This window comes from Triturus cristatus, chromosome 8 (genome assembly GCF_964204655.1).
Source record: "Triturus cristatus chromosome 8, aTriCri1.1, whole genome shotgun sequence".
In the NCBI taxonomy this organism is placed as follows: Eukaryota; Metazoa; Chordata; class Amphibia; order Caudata; family Salamandridae; genus Triturus; species Triturus cristatus.
Window position 1 is genome coordinate 1,647,051,456 of NC_140591.1, and position 24,211 is coordinate 1,647,075,666.

General features: G+C 46.9%; 1 protein-coding gene across 1 annotated transcript in view; it reads right to left on the minus strand.

The window, feature by feature from the left end:
- Positions 1 to 401: 401 nt before the first annotated feature.
- Positions 402 to 24,211, minus strand: part of LOC146808487 (transient receptor potential cation channel subfamily M member 2-like) — a 1,974,138-nt gene continuing 1,950,328 nt past the window's right edge. Inside the window, exon 28 of the mRNA XM_085623577.1 lies at positions 402 to 3,402. Within this exon, the coding sequence (XP_085479703.1) occupies positions 3,321 to 3,402 (82 nt within the window). The 3' untranslated portion in view covers positions 402 to 3,320. The remainder of the gene's footprint in view (positions 3,403 to 24,211) is intronic.

The window sequence follows — 24,211 nt, forward strand, 5'->3', positions numbered from 1 at the left end:
ATTAGTCAGAACTAAATGAATACACATATAAGTCGTGGACAATATATCAACCGATTTTAGCTTCACAGTAATACTATAGTGTGACAATATTAAATGGTAATTCCTTTAGACATTTAAACATTTTGTTCCAATCAACTGGACCAATTGAAATACAAGTCTTCTTATTTATATAAATAAACAACACTCTGGATTTACCAATTTACTGGATGTTGCTTACTACAGAGGGAGTGAAATTGACTCACTGAGTATTAGTGTTAGCGCTTTTTTGTGTGCAAATTCTGTGGCCCATAATGCGCTATCTGATAAATAAAAATTAAAATTAAAACTATGGCTATTTGACAAATAAAGTATATTCAAATAACGCGGAGCACATTAGGCTCCACAATAAAGAGAGAGACTGATTAAGCTTCAAAACAAAGATTTTATTGAAAGTTTTGTCATTTATAGAAAGCAGAATCAATCAAGTTAGTGGAAAATCATTATTCAATGTATGAATGTATCAGTACATGTTACGTTCAAATCATTTCAAAGCCATAACATAGGAGGACAAACACCTTTCTCCCATCAAAAGAACACCCTAAGATCTCCTACTTTGCTCCGAGCTGCAGTAGAAAGCAGACAAAAGCATTCAGAAGTATTCTGAACTGTAATCTACTCTGCACCGGCTTAAATCACGCAATTCTAACATTTCCTCCACCTAAACACATTTCTCATAAAATATCTATCACCTAAGGTTACAGTAAATCTAAGCCAGTAGTACCCTTTCTTTCCTAATATTTGCATTAAAACCTGATTTCTCAACAATGTTTTTTCCAATAAGGGACTTGGGTCTATCCTGGTGAAACTCCCAGAACTCTCAATGAATGGACGCTTTTTTCTCATTTCAAATAAGACAATTAGAAGTCTACTTTGGCATTGATTTTTGACTAATCCGAAAATACATTTCTCTTTCTGTACAGCATTGTCTGCCCTGAAGTCCATGCACATATTGTGGATAGGTTTGATCCCTTTAGTCATGAACCTCATTTAGGGGTCGCAGCTGCCCCTTGTGCCCCATGGCTTAATTGCAGCTCTGGTTTTAGGGCTTTTTGTATCCAATTTAGGGGCATATTATCAAGACAGGTGATTAAATTATCGCCGCTTCAGCGGCAGAAAACTGCTGCTAAAACGGCGATAATGGGCTTGATAATATGCTCTATGGAATTCCAATTGAAGCCCATGTTGAATGTGAAGCACAATTTTATCGCCTGTCTTGATAATATGCCCCATAGGTTTTAAAAACTGAGCAGGGGAATGTATTTATTCCTGCAGATTTTGTATTAAATTGTTGAAGTAATCAATGCGAGGCAGGGTTAATAACTGTGATGCTGATGTTCAGAATACAATCATTGGGTATAGGGGAGTTTAGAATTTACTGTCCCGTTCGAAAAAACATATTTGCATACCCAACACAAAAAAATATATAGTATTTTGCTCTTAGAAAAGAATCTATTAAGTGATTAGTTTAAACATGATCATCATAATCAAACATTCAAATTGCCCGAGTACAACATAACCACAGAATTACTAGTGTGGTCGCTCAATTCGACAAAAAGATTCTGTTTCCACTGATGTTCCCATGGATGGGAATGGGTCCCCTTTACTAAAATAAAAGATTTCAGTCCCAAACATTGTCAGCGCTTTGCCTCCCCCTAGCGATCAGACAGGCATAAGACAGGCCCGCCCACTGAGGTTTCGGTTCCCAATGGTTATTTTAGCATTTTTTTTTTGTGCATATTTTATATAGCGCGAACTCGACCCGAAGGTATTGGAGCGCTTCACATAGCACCGTATTTACATTACACATTCAGGCACGGGGAGATTAAGTGATTTGCCCAGAATCACAGGATGTGGACGCGGCCTCGAGGCTCGAACCCTGGTTTCCTGCACCAGAGGCGGCAGCGCAGCCAACGGACCAGATTGATAGGTCAGAGGTCATCCACTGGAGGCAAAGCGCTAAGAAGCACTAAGGGCAGTTGTTTAATGTGATGTTAAAATCTTAAAGCCTCGTTTGTTTCTTGTTTACTTGATGTGACATAGTGGAGTTTGAGCTGTTTATGCACCCAGCATCAGCAGTTCAATCTATTTAGCGATAAAAGATGCAACGTTTAACTATGGGACCTTCTGATGGGTGTTTCCAAGCAGTGCAACCCTCTCCTCTTCCACCAGGCTGTGCCAGTCTCAGCATGGCTAGAATAATAACTGCCTGTCTGCTACATGATGCGAAGACTCAAGCACCCCGATGAAGACCACCAAGCAAGGAGCCCAAGAGCACTGGTGTAAATGTAGGTGAGCTAAGCACTGACACAACATGGCTGAAGGAGCCTCGTCTGAGCTTGAGATGTCTCACAACAGCCATGGGGCGGAAACAAACTCATCAACAGTGATTTGAACAGTAGAGACCGCAGACATCAGCACCTACTTTACAGGAAGGACCAGAAGTACGACCCATTTTTGCATGAGCAAACAGGGTTGCGACCCGTTTCCACATGCAAAAATACCAATGGGCCATGTACAAACCCTATTTAGCGAGTCACAATTTATTTGTGACTAGCTAAAAAGGATTTGCGACTCACTCTTAGGAAGATGCATTCCAAGGCCGTCCCTTCCTAATAGTGACTCGCTACCCTATGTAAGAATGTTAACACTCGCAATTTACCACCCTCTTTAAGAAGGTGGTAAAGCACTCGCAAAAGGGAAGGGTTCCCCTTTGTGAATACAGGGGAAAATATTTTTTTAGGGGAAGGCAGTGGTCCCAGAGACCACTACCTGCCCTTAAAAAATTAAACAAAAACATTTCATTTTTCTTTTTTTAAATGCATCTCGTTTTCCTTTAAGAAAAACGGACTGCATTTCTTTTTTAAAACTGCATTCTTTAAAAGCAGTCCCAGACATAGAGGTCTGCTGAGCACAGCAGGCCACCATCCCTGGGAGGGCCAGTCATTCCCAATGGGGTCGCAAATTGTGGTTGCCTCATGAATATTGATGAGGCACGCAATTTCCGACCCCATTGTTTCTCTGACACTGTTGTACATTGGCATTAGCGACTCGCAAATGGTCGTACATCTAGCCCGAAGTGTTTGTATTTTGCGTTAGGGTATGGCTATGGGCCACTGCCACACTGGAGGCCTCCATCTTTAAGACCACGGCCCAGTGTACACTGGAAGATGCTGAAGTGTTGCTGGATACATAGAGGGCTGAAGTCCTTCCCTGTGGGAGCCTCTGACGCGTGCCTGGTTCAGTAGTGTGCATAGAGCTTTCTTGCCACTTTCTGCTGGATATTATTCATGTTCGCGATGAGGGGGTCTTCTGGCCCACAGTCTGCCGGCGGATGGAATTAGTGGGTTTGAGGTCGGGAAGATTCTGCAAGACAGAGAAATAAATTTACAGTAGAGCACAGGACCCGCTCCTCCTGCGCAGAACACACTTTCAACATTGTTACAATTTTCATGAGATGCTGAATACCCACTTCTTACAGCCAGGTAAATCCATACACTGTACAAAGTCAAATGACTCACAGGGTTCTCGTTAGCAACAGTGACGCTCCATGCATGGAACACACTCGCTATCAAAGCCTGATAAGACATCATTGGCGCAATCAAGAAGAGCATGAAGCCGTCTTATACAAAACTTTGAATTGTGGTCAACTATCGATGAGACACCCCACAGACCGGGCAAGAGCCTGTTTAGTCGAATGGCACACTACAATCACAAAACCAACCGCGACGGTCTTGAAAAAAAGAACACAGTGTTTTCCATTCAAACCTGTAGAGTTGGGTCACCAATTAAAGGGTCATAGAACACACCATGGACCAGGCTCCGCCATCCTACAGGCAACATATAACCATGAGACGAACCCTCTTCCCAGTGCTGGAAACCACTTCTCTACAATCCATTACTAAAAATAGGAACCCCCAGGTGACCGGCTACTGGCAGCCTATTACAACAATTCATTGTGCACGACTACACCAACGAGCTGTTCAAGCATGGGGGTGTCCTATCACTCAGCACTGGCATGAGTTAACATGCTAGCCTAGCACAAGAGAACAAGTTACTTACCTTTGGTAACGCCAGATCTGTTAGAGACATTGTCTAGCTGCAGATTCCTTACCATAGAATTCTCCCCCGGGCACTAGACTGGAACCGTACATTTTGTCAGCAGTACACTTGCCTGTTGGTAGAGGGGGTCATGCGACTCCGTACTGATGTCGTCTACGTATGTGACGCCACCTGAGTCCATATAAGCCCCTTCCTGATGTGCTGATGTCAGCTTCTTCTGTGACTATTTACCATGCAAGAAACGGAGCGCTAACATAGAATCTGGCTGTGGAAATAGTGTGTCGTAAAAGAGAAAGATCTCTTTGAATCAAGCAGCACGAAGGTGAAATGCACAGTATGTGAATATCAAGAGAGTGATCTTTTAGGCAAGATGGAAACAGTTTGTGGGAGAACAGGTGGATCGGTTGTGACCTGCAACTATTCAGCAGAGCCGAATCTTTTCCGTGTGGCATATTATTGGTAATATTTTTGCTGCTATTTCTGAGAGCAGTGGTTTGTAAGATGGGCCCTCAAATTGTTTGCCAATGTGCTGAAAGCAAAGGCTACTGCGCTGGATCTTTGAGACATGTAGTTTTTCTGTTCTATGTGATTACATCTGCTGTCAGTGTAAGCTTCTAAGTACTTATAACTGCTTACTTCTTCACGGGGTTTACCATCTAAACAGATATTGGGCGGTTACTGTGAGATGTTGGCCTGGTATATGCCGTCCACTAGTTATAGTTGGCACCTTGCACCAGTCCAAACAACCCCTTATTGATGATAGGTTAAAGACAACCTTTGTTGAAAGCTATCCTAGTGGTAGCTGTGGAGAGCAGCCTTCAGGCTAAGTCTTGAAGGAATGTAAAGCAGCTGGTTTTACCAGTCTATAATCTCTTGAATGATCAAATGAAAAGACAACCACGCCAGGTATATATTCAAAATATATGTATTTATTAATAATCACACCCTCCTAGTCTCTTTATGAGACTGGAGGTCAAAACACATAAGTCACACTTCAAATATGACAGTAAAATAGCACAAATACACGTTAGGCCCGAGGGGAGAGCAATACCATATTCTGAAATAGTGGTATAAGAACCATGACTTAACTAGACACAAGGCCTGGAGCCTGTAGAATCGTTGGGACCCCAAGCAACCACCCAAGGTAGTGACATAGGGGACTCACAGGATCCGTGTGCAGTGTGAGAACACAACCGCGAGCTCCTGTTAGCTTCTATGGGGAAAGTGGCGGTTGGATTTTTAAAGATTAGGGACACTTAGAGGTGGGCTAGGACCAAACCAAATCCAAGACCAAATCCTTGGGGAGAGGATGTAGTCCGTCGGCCGACTTTGGTGCTGGAAACCAGGGTTCGAGCCTCGGGGTCATGTCCACATCCTGTGATTCTGGGAAAATCACTTAATCTCCCCGTGCCTAAATATGTAATGTAAATACAGTGCTCATGTACAGCGCTCCAATACCTTCGGGTCGAGTTCGCGCTATATAAAAGATGCAAAAAAAACAAAAAACCTTTTGGACTTAGGAAGTTCTAGGGTCAGCACCCACGGGAGCACCGGAGTACTCGAGTTACCTCACCCAGGGAAGTCGAGTGCATCGGTGTCAAATGGTGTCGGGTCGCGTCATAGTTTTCAATGGGAGCCAGCGAAGAAGTGCTGCTACCGGGAAGATGCGAACTTTCTGAAGAGATCCAAGCCTGGATCGAAGTTGAGAAGAACCTGAAAGCAGAGAGGACAGAGTCTGGGTCACTTGCCAGTGACCAGGGGCTCGATAGACGAATGCCCACCGATGTTGGGTGTTTTCAGGTGAAGAAGGTGAAGCTTGACTTTTCAGCCACGAGGACCAGGAGGCATCGAGGACAACCAGGAGCTGGATTCGAGCTGTCCCACGAAGGATGTCGAGTGCTGCAGTGTCGGTACCCGGAATGGACACAACAAGCCTTGGCAACAGCAACCTAGGCAGAAAGCGAAGAAATGGTTTGGTGCAGACCAGCAAGGTCTGAGGGACTCACCACTAAGTAGGGAGTCAGGACACGTCTGGAGCAACCAGAGAAGCCCAAGGAAAATCAAAGTTGCCTTCACAGGGACCCACCAGTCCACAGACCAGGGATCGCGAAGGGACCTCAAGAGGAAACACAAAATGGCGGCCCACGGATCACTCGGGGTGACTAGGCCGACAATCTTCAGTGGATTCTCTGATCGAGGTGGGGGCTACTAGTAACCCCAAGCATGACTTCAGGAGACACCGAGAAGTCACTGCAAATGTGCGCGGTGACCAGGAGTTCCAGTTCCATGTTACTCACGAGGGCTGCTGGTCTCAGCTTTGCTGGGGACTCGGGTCGGCCTGGGAGAAGTCTGGAAATCCTCTTCCTGGGCTGAAATTACTTCGAAGTCCGGTGGGAGCTTCGTAGATGCAGACCGGCAAAATGCTTTGTTGGTGCCTGCCAAGCAGGGGAGTCATTCCTTGAACCCAAGGGAGATTTCTTCAGTCCTCTAGTCTTTAGTAGAGCGTTGAAGTTCCAGGATTCAGCTTCAGAGTTTCTTCCAGGGATATCTAAAGATCTGGTTACAGAGGTTCCTTACTTATACCTTATGAAGGGGTTGGACTAACTCTGGGGACCCACCTATGGGAGGGTTTGGAAAGAGGGGTGGCTACACCCATTTCCTTTGTCCAGTTTCATGCAGAGCAGGGGCTAGAAGCCCCTGAACCGGTTTGAGCTGGACTCTGCACAGGGACACCAAATGTGCCCCCAGTGCAGGACTTCAAAGCACTTTGAGAGTGCTCCCACCCAGCCCCAATACACATCAGCCTGTCTGGGAGGTGTTTACACCTCCCTGTGACAGGAAACCTATTGTCCAGGCCTCCCATGCTGGAGTTTCGGTCAGCAGCAGGAGACCAGACCATGTCTGTAGCATCCATTTTGTGATGGCAGGGCTCTGTTAAGTTGGTACTGGGTATACCGGTGCTGTCATGTCTCTCCCTCTAGAAGGGTGGGATAATACTCCCACACCAGTTACTTATGTGGGGGTATGATTTCAATGTGTTGACACCAAACATGACATGTTTGCGTGCAGCCAGTCCAAAGTTAGCATTTACCATTTGGTTATAATGCACTTAAGAGTATATGGTTAGGTTGCACTACTGACAACGCCGGAGGATAGATTCCGAAGGCTACAGAGGGGCTCAGCTCATGCGTGGGCACCCTCTTACATAAAACCAAGCACCCTGCCTTGCGGATTGATAAGGCCTGCCATAGGGGTGACTGATAGGTTTCTATGTGCAGTGATAGGTGAGGTATAGTGAACCTATACCTCAGGAAGGCTTCCCAGGGGTGGCATAATACATGCTTCAGCCCCTGGTAGGCCTCTGGGGTACCTATGCCCTGGGTACATAGTATACCATATACACGGGACTCACAAGGGTACCACAGAATCCAATCTGGAGTGTACCTTAAGTGCATGGAATCATTTTAGAGAGGAAGCAGCTAGGCTGGGGTCCCAGCTAGCAGGGCCCCAGCCAGACTAAAGTAAAAAAACAGTGAAACACCAGCAAAAAGTGGGGGTAACCATAAGAGGCAGATCCTACCCTCCTAAACAACACCCCCCCCCCCACAAACACAGGGACATTAAACTAACCTTGACCAGTTGAGTCTTCATGTTCTAAGTGGAAATATCTGGAGAGTCCATCTGCATTGGCATGGTTACTCCCAGGTCTATTTTCCATTGTAAGGTCCATCCCCTGTAGGGAAATGACCACCTTAACAGTTTGGGGTTTTCAGCCTTCATTTGTTTTAGCCATAAGAGGGACTTATGGTCTGTCTGAACAATTAAGTGAGTACCAAGGCCTCAACATCTTCAGAGCCCAAACCACAGCAAAGACCTCCCTCTCAATGGCTGACCAACGTTCTCTCTTGGGGTCAGCCTTCTGCTTATGAAGGCTACTGGCTGATCCTGGCCTTCATCATTCATCTGTGACAGTACAGCCCCTACCCCCAACTCAGATGCATCTGCTTGCACAATGAACTTTTTGGAGTAATCAGGACTTTGAAGAATGGGAGCAGTGCACATGGCCTGCTTCAGGTCATCAAATGCCTTTTGACAGCTAGCTGTCCACTGAAACTTTTTGGGCATTTTCTTAGAGGTTAAATCATTCAGGGGTGTCACTATTGATCCATACCCCTTGACAAATATTCTGTAATACCCAGTCAGGCCTAAGAAGGCTCTCACCTGAGTCTGGGTAGTGGGAGCAACCCAGTCCATTACGGTCTGGATTTTGCTCTGCAATGGTTGAACCTGGCCTGCACCTACAAGGTGCCCCAGGTACACAACCTGAGTCTGTCCTATCTGGCACCTAGTAGGCTTGATAGTTAGGCCTGCTTTTTGCAGGGCCTCCAAAACATTCCTTAGGTGGACCAAGTGATCCTCCCAGGTGGAGCTAAAGACAGCAATTTCATCTAGATATGCTGCACTATAGTCTTCCAGGCCTGTAAGGACTTGATTTACCAACCTTTGGAAAGTGGCAGGTGCATTCTTCAAACCAAAGGGCATCACCACACATTGATAGTGCCCACTAGTGGTAGAAAATGCTGTCTTTGGCTTTGCATCATCAGCTAGTCTGATCTGCCTGTAGCCACCTGTTAAGTCAAATGAGCTGAAAAACGTGGCTGAGGCCAAAGTATTTATTAGCTCATCTGCCCTTGGGATTGGATGGGAATCAGTCCTAGTGACTGCATTGAGACCCCTGTAGTCCACACAAAACCTCATGTCTCTCTCGCCATCTTTGGTGTGAGGTTTAGGCACTGTACTACTGGACTAGCCCAAGGGCTATCTGAGGGTGCAATGACTCCCAAATCCAACATCGTTTGGACTTCTGTCCTTATACAGTCCCTGTCATGATCAGGTTGCCTGTAGATCTTATTCTTCACAGGCAGACTGTCCCCAGTGTCCACTTCATGAGTGTATCAGGTGGTCTGACTTGGAGTCTGAGAAAACATATGTCTAAACTGGCTGAGACGTTTTCTGCAGTCAGTTTGTTGCTGGACAGTGAGGCTGCCTGCCAAGGCTACACCATCTACTGATCCATCATCAGGGTTCTGAGAGATCAGGTCAGGGAGTGGGTCACTCTCTTCCTCCTGTCCCTCATCAGTAGCCATGAGCAAGCCCATGTCTGCCCTGTCAACATATGGTTTTAGTCTGTTGACATGAAGTACACTATGGGGTCTCCGAGGGGTTCCAAGGTCTACCAAGTAGGTGACCTCCCCTTTCTGTTCAACAATTGTATGGGGGCCACTCCATTTGCCCTGGAGGGCTGCTGGGGCCACAGGCTCCAACATCTACACTTTCTGCCCTGGCTTGTAAACAGTCAGCACAGCCTTTTGGTCATGCTGGACTTTCTGTAAATCCTGGCTAGCCTCAAGGTTTTTAGTTGCCTTTTGTATATACTCAACCATCCTGGAGCAGAGACTAAGTACATAGTCCACTATGTCCTGTTTAGGGGGTTTGTGAGGTAACTCCCATCCCTCCTTCACCAGACACAAAGGACCCCTAACAGGATGGCCAAACAAAAGTTCAAAAGGGCTGTAACCATCCACCTTTTGTGGCACCTCCATGTAGGCAAACAAAAGGCAGGGCAAAAGGATGCCCCATCTCTGCCTAAGCTTCTCTGGGAGACCTCTGATCATGTCCTTTAAGGTGTTGTTGAATCTTTCAACTAAACCATTGCATTGTGGGTGATAGGGTGTGGTGAATTTGTAATTCACTCCACACTTATTCCACATTGCAGTCAAGTAGCTAGACATAAAGTTTGGATCTCTGTCAGATACTACCTCCTTAGGGAAGCCCACTCTGGAGAATATCCCCAAAAGGGCCCTTACCACCACAGGTGCTGTAGTGGTCGTAAGGGGAATGGCTTCTGGGTACCTAGTGGCATGGTCCACCACCACCAGGATTCATCTGTGCCCAGATGCTGTTTGAGGATCCATGGGACCAACAATGACAATCCCTACCCCCTCAAAGGGAACCCCCACCACAGGTAGTGGTATCAGGGGGGCCTTTGTGGTTCCACCTGCCTTGCCACTGGCTTGGCAGGTCACACAGGAGCAACCTAACTCCTTAGTCTCTTCAGACATGTGGGGCCAGTGAAATTGAGGGACAATCCTGTCCCAAGTATTGTTCTGGCCCAGGTGTCCTGCTAGGGGAATATCCTGTGCTAGTGTCAATGGGAAGCCCCTACACTTCAGGGGTATAACCTACCTCCTGGAAGCACCAGGCGTGGGGACTCTCCACTCTGAATAAAGGAGTCCATCATCCCAATATACTTTATGGGTGCAAATAGCATTCCCAGCAGCCTCATCAGCAGCTTGCTTTCTGAGGGGTTCAAGAGAGGGGCAGGTTTTCTGCTCCTGGCTCATATCCTCCCTGGAAGGGCCTCATGTCCCCAAGAACTCAACCTGGTTAGGTTCAAGCTTCTCTGGGACAGTTACTTCTGCAGGTCCAAGATGATCACCCCCAGGAAGCTGATCTGATTCTGAGTCGGGGTGAGGCACTGCCTTAACCCTACTGCTCCTCCTCTTGGGAGGCACCTGGTCCATTATTCCAGAATCCAGGGCCTGTCTAGTGTTAGACATTTTGGCCTGTGACCTAGTCACAGCAAAGACAACAGCAGGGATCCCTATCATTTCTGCATGTGTCCTGAGCTCCACTTCAGCCCAAGCTGAAGTTTCCAGATCATTGCCAAGCAAGCATTCGACTGGAAGGTCTGCACTCACCACAACCTTCTTAAGGCCAGTTACCCCTCCCCAGGAGAAGTTAACAACTGCCAGAGAATGGTCTGTTGTGACGTTGGTAGCATTGGTCACTTGTTACATTACACCAAGTATATTCTGCCCAGGATCCACAAGATCTTTTGTCACCATTGTGACACTTGCTCCTGTGTCCTTGACTGCCAAAGTTTATTTTCCATTAATCAAAGGCTGCTATCTCTATTTGCCAAAATTACTGGGAGTCACAAAGGGGGGCAAATCCATGCCCCCATCACAGACTAGGGTAGCCTGAGTTGGAACTCTGACTAGGCCAGAGTCCACCTCAGAACCCAGGTTTAACCCTACTACACCCTTATTCTGAACATTACCACCACCAATTGTAGCTGTACTAGGGGAAACAGTTGCCTTAGAGGCATTGGTGGCTGGTGTTGAGTCTTTGGACTTGGTGCAATCACTAGTCCAGTGAGTTTTCTGCTTACAGATCTTGCACCATGGTTTCGTTTGGCCTTTTCCCTTGTTAGACTGTGAATCCCCACTTGAAGAAGATTTTTGAGGACCTTGTGAAGACTTCTGGTCTTTACTCTTCTCCCCACCCATGTCAGAGTTTTTAGGATCTTGCTTCTTGGGTTCACCGCCTTGGTTCTGTACCTTCTACCTCACCCTGGTTCTGACCCATTTGTCCGCCTTCTTACCCATTTCTTGGGGAGAGGTCAGGTCAGAGTCTACTAGGTACTGGTGTAGCAACTGAGTTATTAAGAATCTGCTCCCTCATGATTAAATTATACAATCCTTTGAAGTCACACACCTTACTGCCAAGTAACCAGCCTTCCAGAGTCTTAGCAGCACAATCTCTAAAGTCCACCCAGTCTTGATTCTGTGCCTTTTGGGTATCTCTGAACTTTAACCTGTATTGCTCAGTGGTTAGGCCAAACCCTTCAATCAATGCACGTTTCATACTGGCATAATAATCAGCATCCTCCTCTCTAACAGTGAGGAGCTTATCTCTACCTTTGTCTGCAAAGGAGAGCCATAATATTGCTGCCCACTGCTCCTGAGGGACCCATTGAACTTTACAGGCCCTTTCCAGTACTTTTATCCATTTGTGGATTTCATCCCCACTCTGGTAGGGAGGGACAATCTTATTCAGGTTTCTATGGTCATGAGACCTATCTCTATCACTAGGGATGTTGCTGCCACCATGGGACTCTAGTCCCATCTTTTCTCTATCTCTGTAGAGCTCTAGGGCCTCCCTATATAGGGCTACCTGCTGCCTTCTGATTTTGAGCTGTGTTTCCTCATACTTCAGCAGTCTCTCCCTCCTCTCCTGGGAGGTTTCCCTCCTATGAGCTGTGATAGAGGTCCCTATAGATGATCCAGGATGGTTAGACTCCACTGAGGGAGATCTAGACCTTCTAGGCCCACCACCAACTCTTCCAGGAGGGACAAAGAGAGGACCATTGTGGCCTTCCTCCTTATCCTCCAAGGGAACTGGGTTCTCCAGGTCAAGATCATTGTCATCTACCTGGTCAGCATTAGAGGTCACGTCATGGGGAATTTCACCCCTAGGCCCTTCCTCCACTGGTACCCCAACCACTCTGCCTACCCCTTCAGACCCTATAGGTCTTCTGAAATCATCCAGACTGAGTACCTCTGTGAGATGCTGGGTGGTTGGGCTTTTGCCTGTCTTCAGTTTCCTAGTAGTGCACAATGCTCTCCATTCCATACATGGGAGGTTATCATACTTGGAGGGGAGATGCACATTGGCTTCTGGCAGGGACGCACTGGTTCCTGGCCTTGAAGACATCACTAGTGAGGTGTGGTGTGTTGCACTACTTCCTCTAGTGCAGCCGATTAAACTCTCTTGAGTTGTAGAAAGGGTGTGCTAAGCCCTTAACACACAACTCTAAGTTCAGTACAACTTACTGTATTCTATAGCTTGTATTATATGTACCTAGGGTGCCTTTAGTGGTTTTCAGTCAGTCACTCAATTGAGATTATCTGGTAAAACAATAGCAAGCTGTAATCTCACACACTGCACACCAATGTGAGAAGTTGGCCAGGTATATGCTGTCCATCAGTTATAGTGGACACCTTGCACCAGTCCAAACAACCCCTTATTGATGATAGGTTAACGACAACCTTTATTGAAAGCTATCCTAGTGGTAGCTATGGAGAGCAGCCTTTAGGCTAAGTCTTGAAGGAATGTAAAGCAGTTTGTTTTACCAGTCTGTAATCTCTTGAATGGCTAAATGAAAGACAATCACACCAGGAATATATATAAAATAAATGTATTTATTACTAAACACACCCTCCTAGTCTCTTTATGAGACTAGAGGTCAAAACACATAAGTTACACTTCAAATATGACAGTAAAATAGCACAAATACAAGTTAGGCCCGAGGGGCAAGCCAAACCATATACTAAAATAGTGGTATAAGAACCATGACTTAACTAGACACAAGTCCTATATCCTGTAGAATCGCTGGGACCCCAAGGAACCACCCGAGGTAGTGATACAGGGGACCCACGGGGGCCGTGTGCGGTGTGAGAACACAGACGCAAGCTCCCATTAGCTTCTATGGGGAAAGTCACGGTTAGATTTTTAAAGATTAGGGACACTGATAATTTGAATCTTTGGTCTTTAATTCTTTTCTTGATGCTTCTTTAATGTCAACAACTGTGACTGGTCGGAAAGCCAATGCCAATGCCAACACGTGTATTAAATATGTAGAAACTACGTAGCTTAAGGAAGATCTTGGATGTAATCTACAATTTGATCTGTTTCACCCCATTAATTTTCATGTCACGGTGGAGGTATTTGGGTGCAATGTCTTAGAGTCGTGTTATGGATTAGTATGTAACATCAGTGACTGTGGTCTATCTTTCATGTAGTCTTGAAAAAGTCGCATGTAAAATACACGGAGGCAACGAAACACATGTTGGCATTGGCATTGGCTTTCCGACTAGTCACAGTTATTGACATTAAAGAAGGATCAAGAAAAGAATTAAAGACCAAAGATTCACATTATTATTTGCGTGGAGACTGTATATTAAAAATATTACTGCACTACTGTTCTGTTATAAAAGTGTTGTGTGCTAGGGGATTTGTGTAATAAGACCAACCTTAGTTAAGCTCATTAATACCACATTGTCTGAATATGAAAGGTGGGAAAGGGTTAGTTTTCCCAAATGTGGTGGATGGGAGTTGATCTGGTTATGCCGAGGTGTTAGGTCAGACATGAACAGATTTAAAAGTTGTGGTGCCTGCTCACAATCCTTTTTTGAGGCCCCTGTTTGTGGTCCACTTTCTTGAAATTCTGGAGCTGCTCCCCAACTTCACTCTTATTCAGGTGTTTAGGAAGAATAACACTATTCCTTTTAGACTTCTTTCAGGGATGTTCCAGTCTCTTAATTATCTCCACAGGCTGTTGCAATCTACGCTATCAAAGGCTGTTTTTAGGTCAACAAAGCAGAGATGCTGTTTTTGCTTTTTTCATTTGATATTTTATGCTATTATTGAAAGTGCTAGTTTGTTTTATAGTCATACCAATTCCTTTTTGAAGCCTGTCTGATTGGCAAGGATCCATCTGTTCTCATCCGACCAATCAAAAAGGTCTGCTAGGATCAGGGAGGCATAATACTTTGCTTTGATGTCTGATACGCTATGAGTCTGTAATTTGCTGGGTTCATTCTTTCTCGCCTTTATAGATGGTGTGATTAATGAGCCTTGCAAGCTACATGGTATTGGGTTCAATAGCTCTACTTCTTTGAATGGGGTGGATAAGTGGTTGCTACAAAAAGCAGGGTTGTATTTAAAAATGGCCTGGAGAATATCATTAGGTCCCGGTGCACCATTATTTCTGTCGTTGAGTATTATAATGATAACCTTTTCTTCTGAGCATGTATGTGAGTTTGTGTTGTTTGCGGGGGAGGGGCCCTGTTGCTTTCTTTGCTGATGCTGGGTTTTACTATTGTTGTAATTCCCGTCTCCTGATCTCGATGTCTAGTGCTGTCTACTTCCTGGGAAAGTAATTGTTCTGCAGTTAAGTCCCCATGTACCTGCTGGTCAAAGAATTGGCCCGGTCTTGTTCCCGGAAAATCAAAATGGACAAGTTACTCACCTTCGGTAATGCCTTATCAGGTAGACACACGATCTAGCTGCAGATTCCTTACCTTTGAACTTCCAGGTGTACGGCTGGTTCCGGAAGATTTTTGATAGTTGTACTTCTGCGCGCCGGTTGGTGGTATCGGTCGACTTTGCGTGATGTTGTAGGCATCATGTCTACCGTAGTCTATATAGCCTCTACTCTGGCGTGTGCACGTCAGTACTATTCATGACTTTTCATGCCAGAAGTACAGAGCCATGAAGTGACTGACCGTGATGTGTTAAGAAAGACAACTTGGGCCCTGAAGGGAACAGCCCTTGACACTAAACTAATTCATAGCGCAGGGAGGATGGGTGGGTTGATAATCTTATCTACCAGATAAGGATTTACCGAAGGTAAGTAACTTGTCCATCTGATAGAGACATCTAGCTGCAGATTCCGTACCTTTGAACAGATAACCAAGCAATATCTTCCCCAGAGGTGGGATGTGGAAAAGCTTAAACCAGGAAACCCTGCAAGACAGAGCGGCCAAACAGACCCTCCCTACAAACCTGAGAATCCAGGCCATACTGTCTGGTGCAAGGATTTCCACGTGCCTGCTTGGCAGATATCAGAAATTGGAACTCATGCTGGAGAACTGTGGTCGCTGCCTTCGCCCTGGTGGAATGCGCCCAAAGGCCTTCAGGTGGTTGCTTCTTCGCTAAGGCGTAACAGATCTTGTTACATAGGATGACTCTAGGAGGTTGGCTTAGTATATGGTGCACACTTATTTAAATGATGCCCCCTGCATCAATCCAGGCAACCCTTATGCTGATTTTAGGGGTCTTAGACAACCTTTGAAGGCTGTCTAAGTGGTAGCTGTGGAGAGCAGCCTTCAGGCTTGTTCCAGAAGGAGTGATAAGCAGCTTGTTTCACCAGGTCTAATCATGTGATGTAAGTCAGACGGAAAAGAACCACACAATGTAGTTATAAAAATAGTTATATTTTTTATACATACTCACTATAACATTGGTATAAGTCAAACTGGAGATATAAACACCAACATAATACTGCAATTGTAAATAGGTAAGTAGCACAATACACAGTGGTCCCCCGGGGAAGACAAAATCATATACTACATAAATGGAATGTGAACTGTGATTGAAGTTGGGACTGGGACTAATGGGCTCAAAAGAGCTGGGGACACAAGGAAACACCCAAGGTAAGTACCCCAGGACCCCATGGAGGCTGTGTGCAGTGGGGGAACACAGACACATACTCAATAGAAGTCAATGGGTCAGTTGTGGTTGCAATTTTGATGACGGACCTTTCCCATTGGACCCTGAAGAAATCCAGTGGAAGATGGAAGTTTGGAGAGACACCCCACACATGGATACCCCAGGAATCCCTACACCAGGGAAGCCGGGTACATGGTGCATGGGTGTGAAATGACATCAGAAACTGCTGTAGACCACAGTGGAGGACTTCAGGAAAGACGCAGCTTGGAGACTATTGAGAAGTGTCTGGTGGAATCCAAGAGTGGATTCTGGGGAAGAAGAACCTGCAAGAAGAGGAGACAGAGTCTATGCCACTTGGAGGTTACCATGAGGCATGGAAGAGCGATGCCCACCGATGTCAGGAGATGCAGGAATGCTGACGGTGCCCTTGTCCTGCAGCTGTGTGGACCAGGCAATGCTGTGGAAGACCAGGACCATACTCGAGCTGTCCTATGCCAGAAGTCAAGAATCAAGGGGTCGGTGTCTGTCGGGAGCACCAACAAGCCTTGGCAGCAGCAACAGATGTGGAAGATGAAAAAGGAGCAACATTTGGGACTTACCAAGAAGTGAGAGTCAGAGTAGGCCATGAGAACGCAGGAAAAAACACTGGAGGCAAAGAAGACCCTCAAAACGAACCACAGGCCAAAGGTACAGGAGTCGCAAGAGGACCTCGAGCAGCTCTCCGTAGATGCAGGCCAAGGTGCAGAGGATGGAGTGAGGTCAAAGATCTTGGGATGAAGAGATGCTGGAGGCTGGAGCTTCTTGTAGCCTGAAGATCTCTGGAGTACAAAGCCAACATGCCTTTTCCTGTTCCAATGGTTCTGACAAGGGATACTGGCCCACAAGTTGCAGAGAGGACAGGTCAGGCCTCGAGGGAGTTTTAGAACCACACCTCTGTTGATGAGCCCTTCAAAGTCCATGGGACCACAAGATCAGCAGACCGGCTAGCTTTGCTGTGGGTCCTGAAGATGCAATGGAGTGACTCCTTCACTCCAAGGGAAATTACTTTGGGATCCCCACATGTCTGGAGCAGACCCTGGATGGAGCACAGACACAGATGATGAAGAAGAGACTTCAGAACAGCGAGGTCAGGAGCAGCGGGCATCTTCCTTGTTGCAGTCTTGGTTCCAGGAGAAATCCAAAGAAGTCCAAGTTTATAGAAGGTCCAAGAGTGATGTAGTTTCAGGCTTGAGTCTGTTCCCAGGATGAATCTTAAGAGCCACCAACAGGTGAACCCTTTAGTTCCATAGTAAAGGGGTTGGAAAGATCATGGGTCCATCCCAGAGAGGAGGATACTCCCATGTCCTTTGTCCAGTTTTGTGCCAGAGCGGGAGCCAAGTGTTCCCTGAACTGGTTCAAACTGGAGCATGCAAGTAGGGTACCACATGTACACTACAGAACAGTCTGGTGTTGCTCGCAAGTGCCCCCACACCAGCCCTATATACTAAGTCCTACCTTGAAGGTGGTCACACCTTCCTGTGACAGGAAACCTATTGTTCTACCTTCCCCTGCTCGAGCTTGGCACAGCAGCAGGAGGGCAGAATCACATCTGTGGTCGGCAGCAGCACTAGCTGTCTGTCAGACCATGAAATGCTGGTATTGGGAATACAGGGGGGTAACCTAGGAGAGCCCTCCAGTGCATGGGATCTTGCTCCCATCACTGGAATTGGTGTTGAGGGAGAATTCCAACATGTTTCATACCAAACATGACTGGTTTTGGTGCAGTCAATATTTAGTTAGACATCTCGTAATGAATGATGTCCACTACATGTCTTAATATGGCTGACAGCACTTACAAAGCCTGGAGAATTGACACCAGGGTTTGTAGGGGTGCCCTGCTCATGCAGGGGCACCCTCACATTTATAATCAAGCACCCTGCCCTCTGGACTGAAGAGCCTGCCATAGGGGTGAATTATAGATTTTAAGTGTAGTGACCTCAGATATAAGGACACTTTTATCTCTCATTAGAGGTGCAAGCACCACCTCACACAGGCTGCAATGACAGACCTGTAGTCACAGATTGAGTGGTGTCTCATAATTCATGCTGCAGCCCATGGGAGACCCCTGCGATACCTCAGCACCATATACAAGGACTCAGAAGGGTACACCAGTAGCCAATTGGGAATGTACCTACGTCCTTACCATCAACAAATCTAGGGAGGAAGCACAGCAACTGGGGCCCTGATTAGCAGGATCCCAGTCAGACTAGTCCTAAAACAGAAGAATGCCAGCAAAAAGTGGGGGTAACCATGAAAGCAGATACTACTTTCCTACAATGACCCAGTGGATATGGTCCTCTTTTAGACAGCACATCCCTTCAATTGAGGTAGAACAATAATTCTCTTTCTGAGTCAAGACGGTGGAGACTCTCCTCTTCCTTGGAAGGCTGCAGAGGTGCATAGAGAGTGGGCAAAGTAATGGACTGTCTTAGATGGAAGGTCGGTACCACCTTAGGTAGAAAAGATGACCTAGTGTAGAGCACTACCTTGTCTGGAAAGACTGTCAGTTAAGGAGGCTGTCATGACAGTGTCTGCAGCTTTCTCAACCTCCTGGCAGAGGTTATTGCAACTAAAAAAGCTGTTTTTGAAAGTGAGCAACCACAGAGGGCAGTGGTACAGTGGCCCAAGGGGTGTGCACATCAAGAAGTTGAAAAACAAATAAAGGTCCCACCGTGGCATAATAAAAGAGGACGAGGGAAACCAGTGGGTTAACCCCTTCAAATATCTCTGCACATGGGGAAGTTATAAAAGTGATAGCTGATCAGGTAGCCAAAGGAATGAAGAAAGGGCCAAAAGGTAGCCCTTTAGAGTGACTGGAGCAGAGCCCTGCTGGGCCAAAGAATTATGAACAGGAGAATATCCGACAGAGAAGCAGATAGAGGGTCAACAGAAAATTTGTTCCAATGGCAGGCGCATACCAAGTTCGTGGAGGGATGCCTGGCTGCCTGAATAACTTTACAGACTTTAGGAGGAAGGTTGAAAGCTGTCAACTATCGCCGCTCAATCTCCACGCAAGGAGGCGGAGAGTGGAGAGTGGACAGGTTCAGGTGGAGGACCTTCCCCTGCTGCTGTGACAGACCATCCTCTCGAATGGGAAGCCTGATCAGAGGATCGATGATCATTTCCAGAAGCTCGGGATACCAAACTCTCGATGCCCAGTCTGGGGCCACAAGAATGACTTGTGCCCGGTCACTCCTGATCTTCATGAACACTCTGGGCAGGAGTGGTATGGGCAGAAAGGTATACAGGAGGCCTGAGCTCCACTCGCGATGAAAAGCGTAGCTGTGCGAGAAGCGCCTTGGAAACTCCAACGTGCAAAACTGATCACATTGCGCATTCTCTTCGGAGGTAACATATCTAACCAAGGCTCTCAACCACTGCTGAAAGAGTCCTTGGACCAACAATGGATTGAGACACCACTCGTGATCCACAAGGCGCCGTCGGGTGAGTTTGTCCACTGCGGTGTTCAGGGAACCGGCCAGATGTTGAACCACCAGGCAAATGCCCTGTTGTTCAAGCCAAGTCCAGAGGCTCAGGGCCTCTTGACACAGGGTCCATGACCCACACGCCCTGCTTGTTGCAGTACCACATGGTGGTCATGTTGTCCGTTAACACCTGAACACGCCTTCCCTTGATGAACAGAAAAAAGGCTTTTAGTGCTAACCGGATCGTCTGAAGTTCCAGCAGGTTGATATGGAGACTGGCTTCCATCGGAGATCAGAGTCCTCTGATCTCCACCTCTCCCAGATGGCCGCCCCATCCCAGAAGATACACATCTGTCACTTCTGTGAGATTTGGGTGGGGAAGGGAGAGGGGTCTGCCTCTGACCCAATCATGGCTTGTTAGCTACCACTGCAGGTCTTTTGCAGTGCCCTCTAAGATCTGAACCAGGTCGGTGAGATTCCCCCGGTGCTGTGCCCATTGGAACTTCAGGTCCCGCCGCATGGTCCACAAGCGGGATGCATGAGGCCATGAGTCTTAACAGCTTCAGAGTCATTCTCACTGAAATCCAAGATAGAGGCTGAAACATCGGTATCATAGCCTGAATAGCTTAGACTCGCCACTTGGGAGTATAAGCCCAAAACTGCACTGTCCAGAACTGCTACGATGAAAGGGAGCATCTGAGAGGGAACCAGGTATGACTTTGGCATGTTTATAGTGATCCCAGCAAATGCAGGAAGTTTGCTGCAGTCTGGAGGTGGGAGACGACTGCTTGGGATGAGACCACCTTCAACAACCAGTCATCGAGATAGGAAAAGACTGGAACTCCTGATTTAAGCAGATGGGCTGCGACCAAGGCCATCACCGCCATCACCTTTGTGAACACCTGAGTGGCACAGGTGAGGCCGAAGGGGAGCACCGCAAACTGAAAGTGCCCATCAGCCACCATAAACCGCAGGCAGGACAGGAATATGGAATTATGCATCCTGCATGTATAATGCTACCATCCAGTATCCCAGGTCCAGAGCAGACAGGACTTGAGCAAGGGTGAGCATCTTGAATTTCTCCTTTTTGAGGAAGTAGTTGAGTGCTCTGAGGTCGAGGATAGGACGAAGGCCGCCATCCTTCGTTGTGACTGGAAAATAGAGGGAATAACAACTACAGCCTACTTCTGGCCCAGGAACTCTCCCTATTGCTCCCTTGGCCAAGAGAGCCTTGGCTTCCTCGTGGAGCAGAGCAAGATGATCCTAAGTCAGCCCATTGTGAGATGGAGGCATGGAGGGAGGGGAAGTCTCAAAGGAGAGGGAGTATCCCCTCTGGACTTTTTGCAGCACCCACTTGTTTCAGCTGATATTCCACCAGTGGTAGAGGTGATGTCACATCCTGCCACCAACTGGACAGTCGTTATCCTGGGGGATCGGACTAGGAAGGTTATATGGTGGAGGAGGGGATGGTTGCTTAGCTCGACTTCTACCCTCTCAACCCTTATTGCCTGGGTGAGCTGCTGCCCAGCAGAGGTTGCTGAACTTGCTGGACACTCTGGCTGGGATAGGGTTGGGGTGGTTGAAAGCCCCTTCCATAGCTACAAAAGGAGCGAAAAGCACGCGGGCCAGGATGATGTTGTGAGGCCTAAGGATTTGGCCATAGCTCACGAATCCTTCAAGCACTGCATCAGTTTCGTCTATGAAGAGACATGAGCCATCAAATGGCATGTCCATTAGATTTGCTTGGACATACCCTAAAAGCCAGCTATCCTCAGCCAGGCGTTGCACTGTACGGCCCCTGTCGATAAAATCGCCCTGCCCAGCGAGTCTGTCCTGTCCGAGCAACAATGGATGGCAAACTGTATGCTGCATCTCTCCCATCTGAAATCGCTTGGGGGAACAGGATCCGGTCCTCCTCCAAGACTCTAGGCAGCATCTGCTCAACTGTATCTGATATAGAATGGGAATAACGGCCCAATAGGCATGCAGTGTTCACCGACCGCAATGCCAGCCTGGCGGAAGAGAACATTTTCTTCCCGAAACTCTCCAGCCTTTGGGAAGTGGAAGCCTGGACCACCAAGCTTTGTGAGGTGAGGTGGGCAATGAGGATGCTTGTGGCAAATGCGGAGCGGATCCAGGTGACCACACCCAGAGCGGGGCCTTGAAAGTTGAGGTTGCTCCATCTTACTGCTTGGAGGATGAGAGGAAGTGAAAGCACGCATCGACTTGTGTTTTTTGTGGTGCCTCTTACCTGGCTGTGACAACTTCGAGGAAGATGTCTTTGACCCCTGGAGTGGTGCTCGGACCTTCCTCTCGACCAGGAACGATGTCGACGAGGTGACCTCCATGGTGTGTGCCAGGCTGCGAGTAGCTTCAGGGACTGTTCTCTCAATGACTTCGGTGCCATGGCCCGGCAGCAAGAGTACGACTTCAGATCGTGCTCACGCTCCAGGCAGCAGAGACACATGATGCGGGGGTCCGTGACCGACATGGCGCAGTGACAGGCTCCGCATGGTTTGAACCCCAAAGTCATTTTACTTGCCACACCAAAAGGAGTAGACAAAAAGTCAAAAAAGTCTGTTAAACAATGACCGGGGGTAGCTCTCTTCGACAGATCTGCGCTGGCTGGTGCTGAAAGAAAAGTACTGAGGTCAGCACGTCAGAGTGGCATCTATATAGACGATGCAGATATCACAGTGACGGTGGACATGACACCTATGATGGCACGTGAAGTCGACCGACGCTGCATTCCAGTTCACAGGGACACTGCTATCAAAAATCTTCCGGATCCAGCCTGACGCCTAGAAGTTCAAAGGTAAGGAATATGCTGCTAGATGCCTCTATCAGATCAAAACATATATGAGTCTATTCAGATTGTTTATTGTTTCCCAAAAGGTACTTGAGTTGAATTGCCTTGCACTGAACATTAGATTGGCCCTGAGTATCTAATTTCCGTTTGTTTTCTTCCATTGACTTTTGTTTGTCTTCTTTCGACAGGAGATGTACTTTTTCCCATGCTGTTTGGTCATTGTGGGTTGTTCTTAATTTCTGGCCCACTTTCCTTAGTTCTCATTTCAAGGTTTGCAAGGGACGCAGCATTGTTTTATTGGCTTTTCTTGGTATTTGGTTTTGAACGCTCAGCATTAGTGATATCAACTGTGTGTGAATTCTATCCAGGCATTTATTGAATTTGATTTCTCATTTTGAATGGCCAACATCAGTTCTTTTACTGTGATTTGTAGATCCTGGAAGGTGTCATTTGTCCACTTTAGTCACTATAGATTGATATTTACACTGTGCATTGGGGAGATTAGACTGAAAGAACAAGTTACTTTCTGTAATGATGTATCTGGTAGAGACATATTCTAGTTGTATATTCCCTACCTTTAGAATTTCCCCCTAAGCGTCAATCTGGATCCAGAGATTTTTCAACAGCAGTACCCTTGCTCATTGGTAGGTCGCGTCGGTCAGCTCCGCGTCCTGAGTCGGCGTTGCGGGTACTGGGGTGACGTTGTGGGACCTATATAGACACTGCCAATGCGTGCTGACATCAGTTCTTAACACAAGTTTCCACACAAGAAGTGCAGAGCCATGAAAGACACTGACCACTGGTGCATCAAAACTAGGGCCCTTTAGGGGAGTCAATGTCACTAGAGATCAGTTTGCAGAGTGGGAGGATGGGTGGGGTGGTAAGAAATCTACAACTAGAATATTTCTCTACCAGATACATTGTTACTGTAGGTAATCAACTTGTTTATCTGATAGACTTCTAGCTCTAAATTCCTTATCTTTAGAATAGATACCTCAGCAATACCAACCACAGAGGGAGGTCTGCGAACCAAGATCACACATAGAAGTCCTGGAGGATCGAACAGGCAAATAACCTGTATATCTGAACTTAGCTGTCCAGGTAGTAGGGTCTGGCAAATGTGTGCAGGGATTGCCAACGCCGCTGCCTGACGGATATCAAGGGCTGGGATTCTGTGTACCAGCACAGTTGCTCTCTTGGAGTGAGCACGCAACCCCACAGGAGGTTCCTTCTTCCCCAATGAACAGCATATTTTAATGCAGAGGATAACCCATCGAGAGATGATCCATATTTGTACAGCCTTGTTTGGTACCCACATAGTCAACGAAGAGTTTATCATCCACCCGGAAGTCTTTGGTACGATCAGGATAAAAAGACAACACAAGTTTTGGATACAGGTGGTAGAGTCTATCCTCCTCTTTATAGGGATGTGGGGGCGGTTAAAAGGTGGGCAGAGTGATGAATTTCCCCACTTGAAAGGGCGTGGCCACTTTAGGGAGGAACTAAGCTTTTGTGCGAAGCACCCCTTTATCTGGATGGACAGACAGGTAAGCAGGCTTGGAAGACAGAGCCTGAAGCTCACTAACCCTGGGAGCAGAGGTGATGGCAACAAGGGAAGCAGTTTTAAGTGTGAGAAGCCTGAGAGGGCAATTATGGTGCTGCTCCAAGGGAGCGGATATAGAAAAGTCAAGACTTAATTCAAACCCCACTGGGGGATTATGAAAGGGGACAGAGGTAACAACTGAGTAAGACGCTTGAGGAG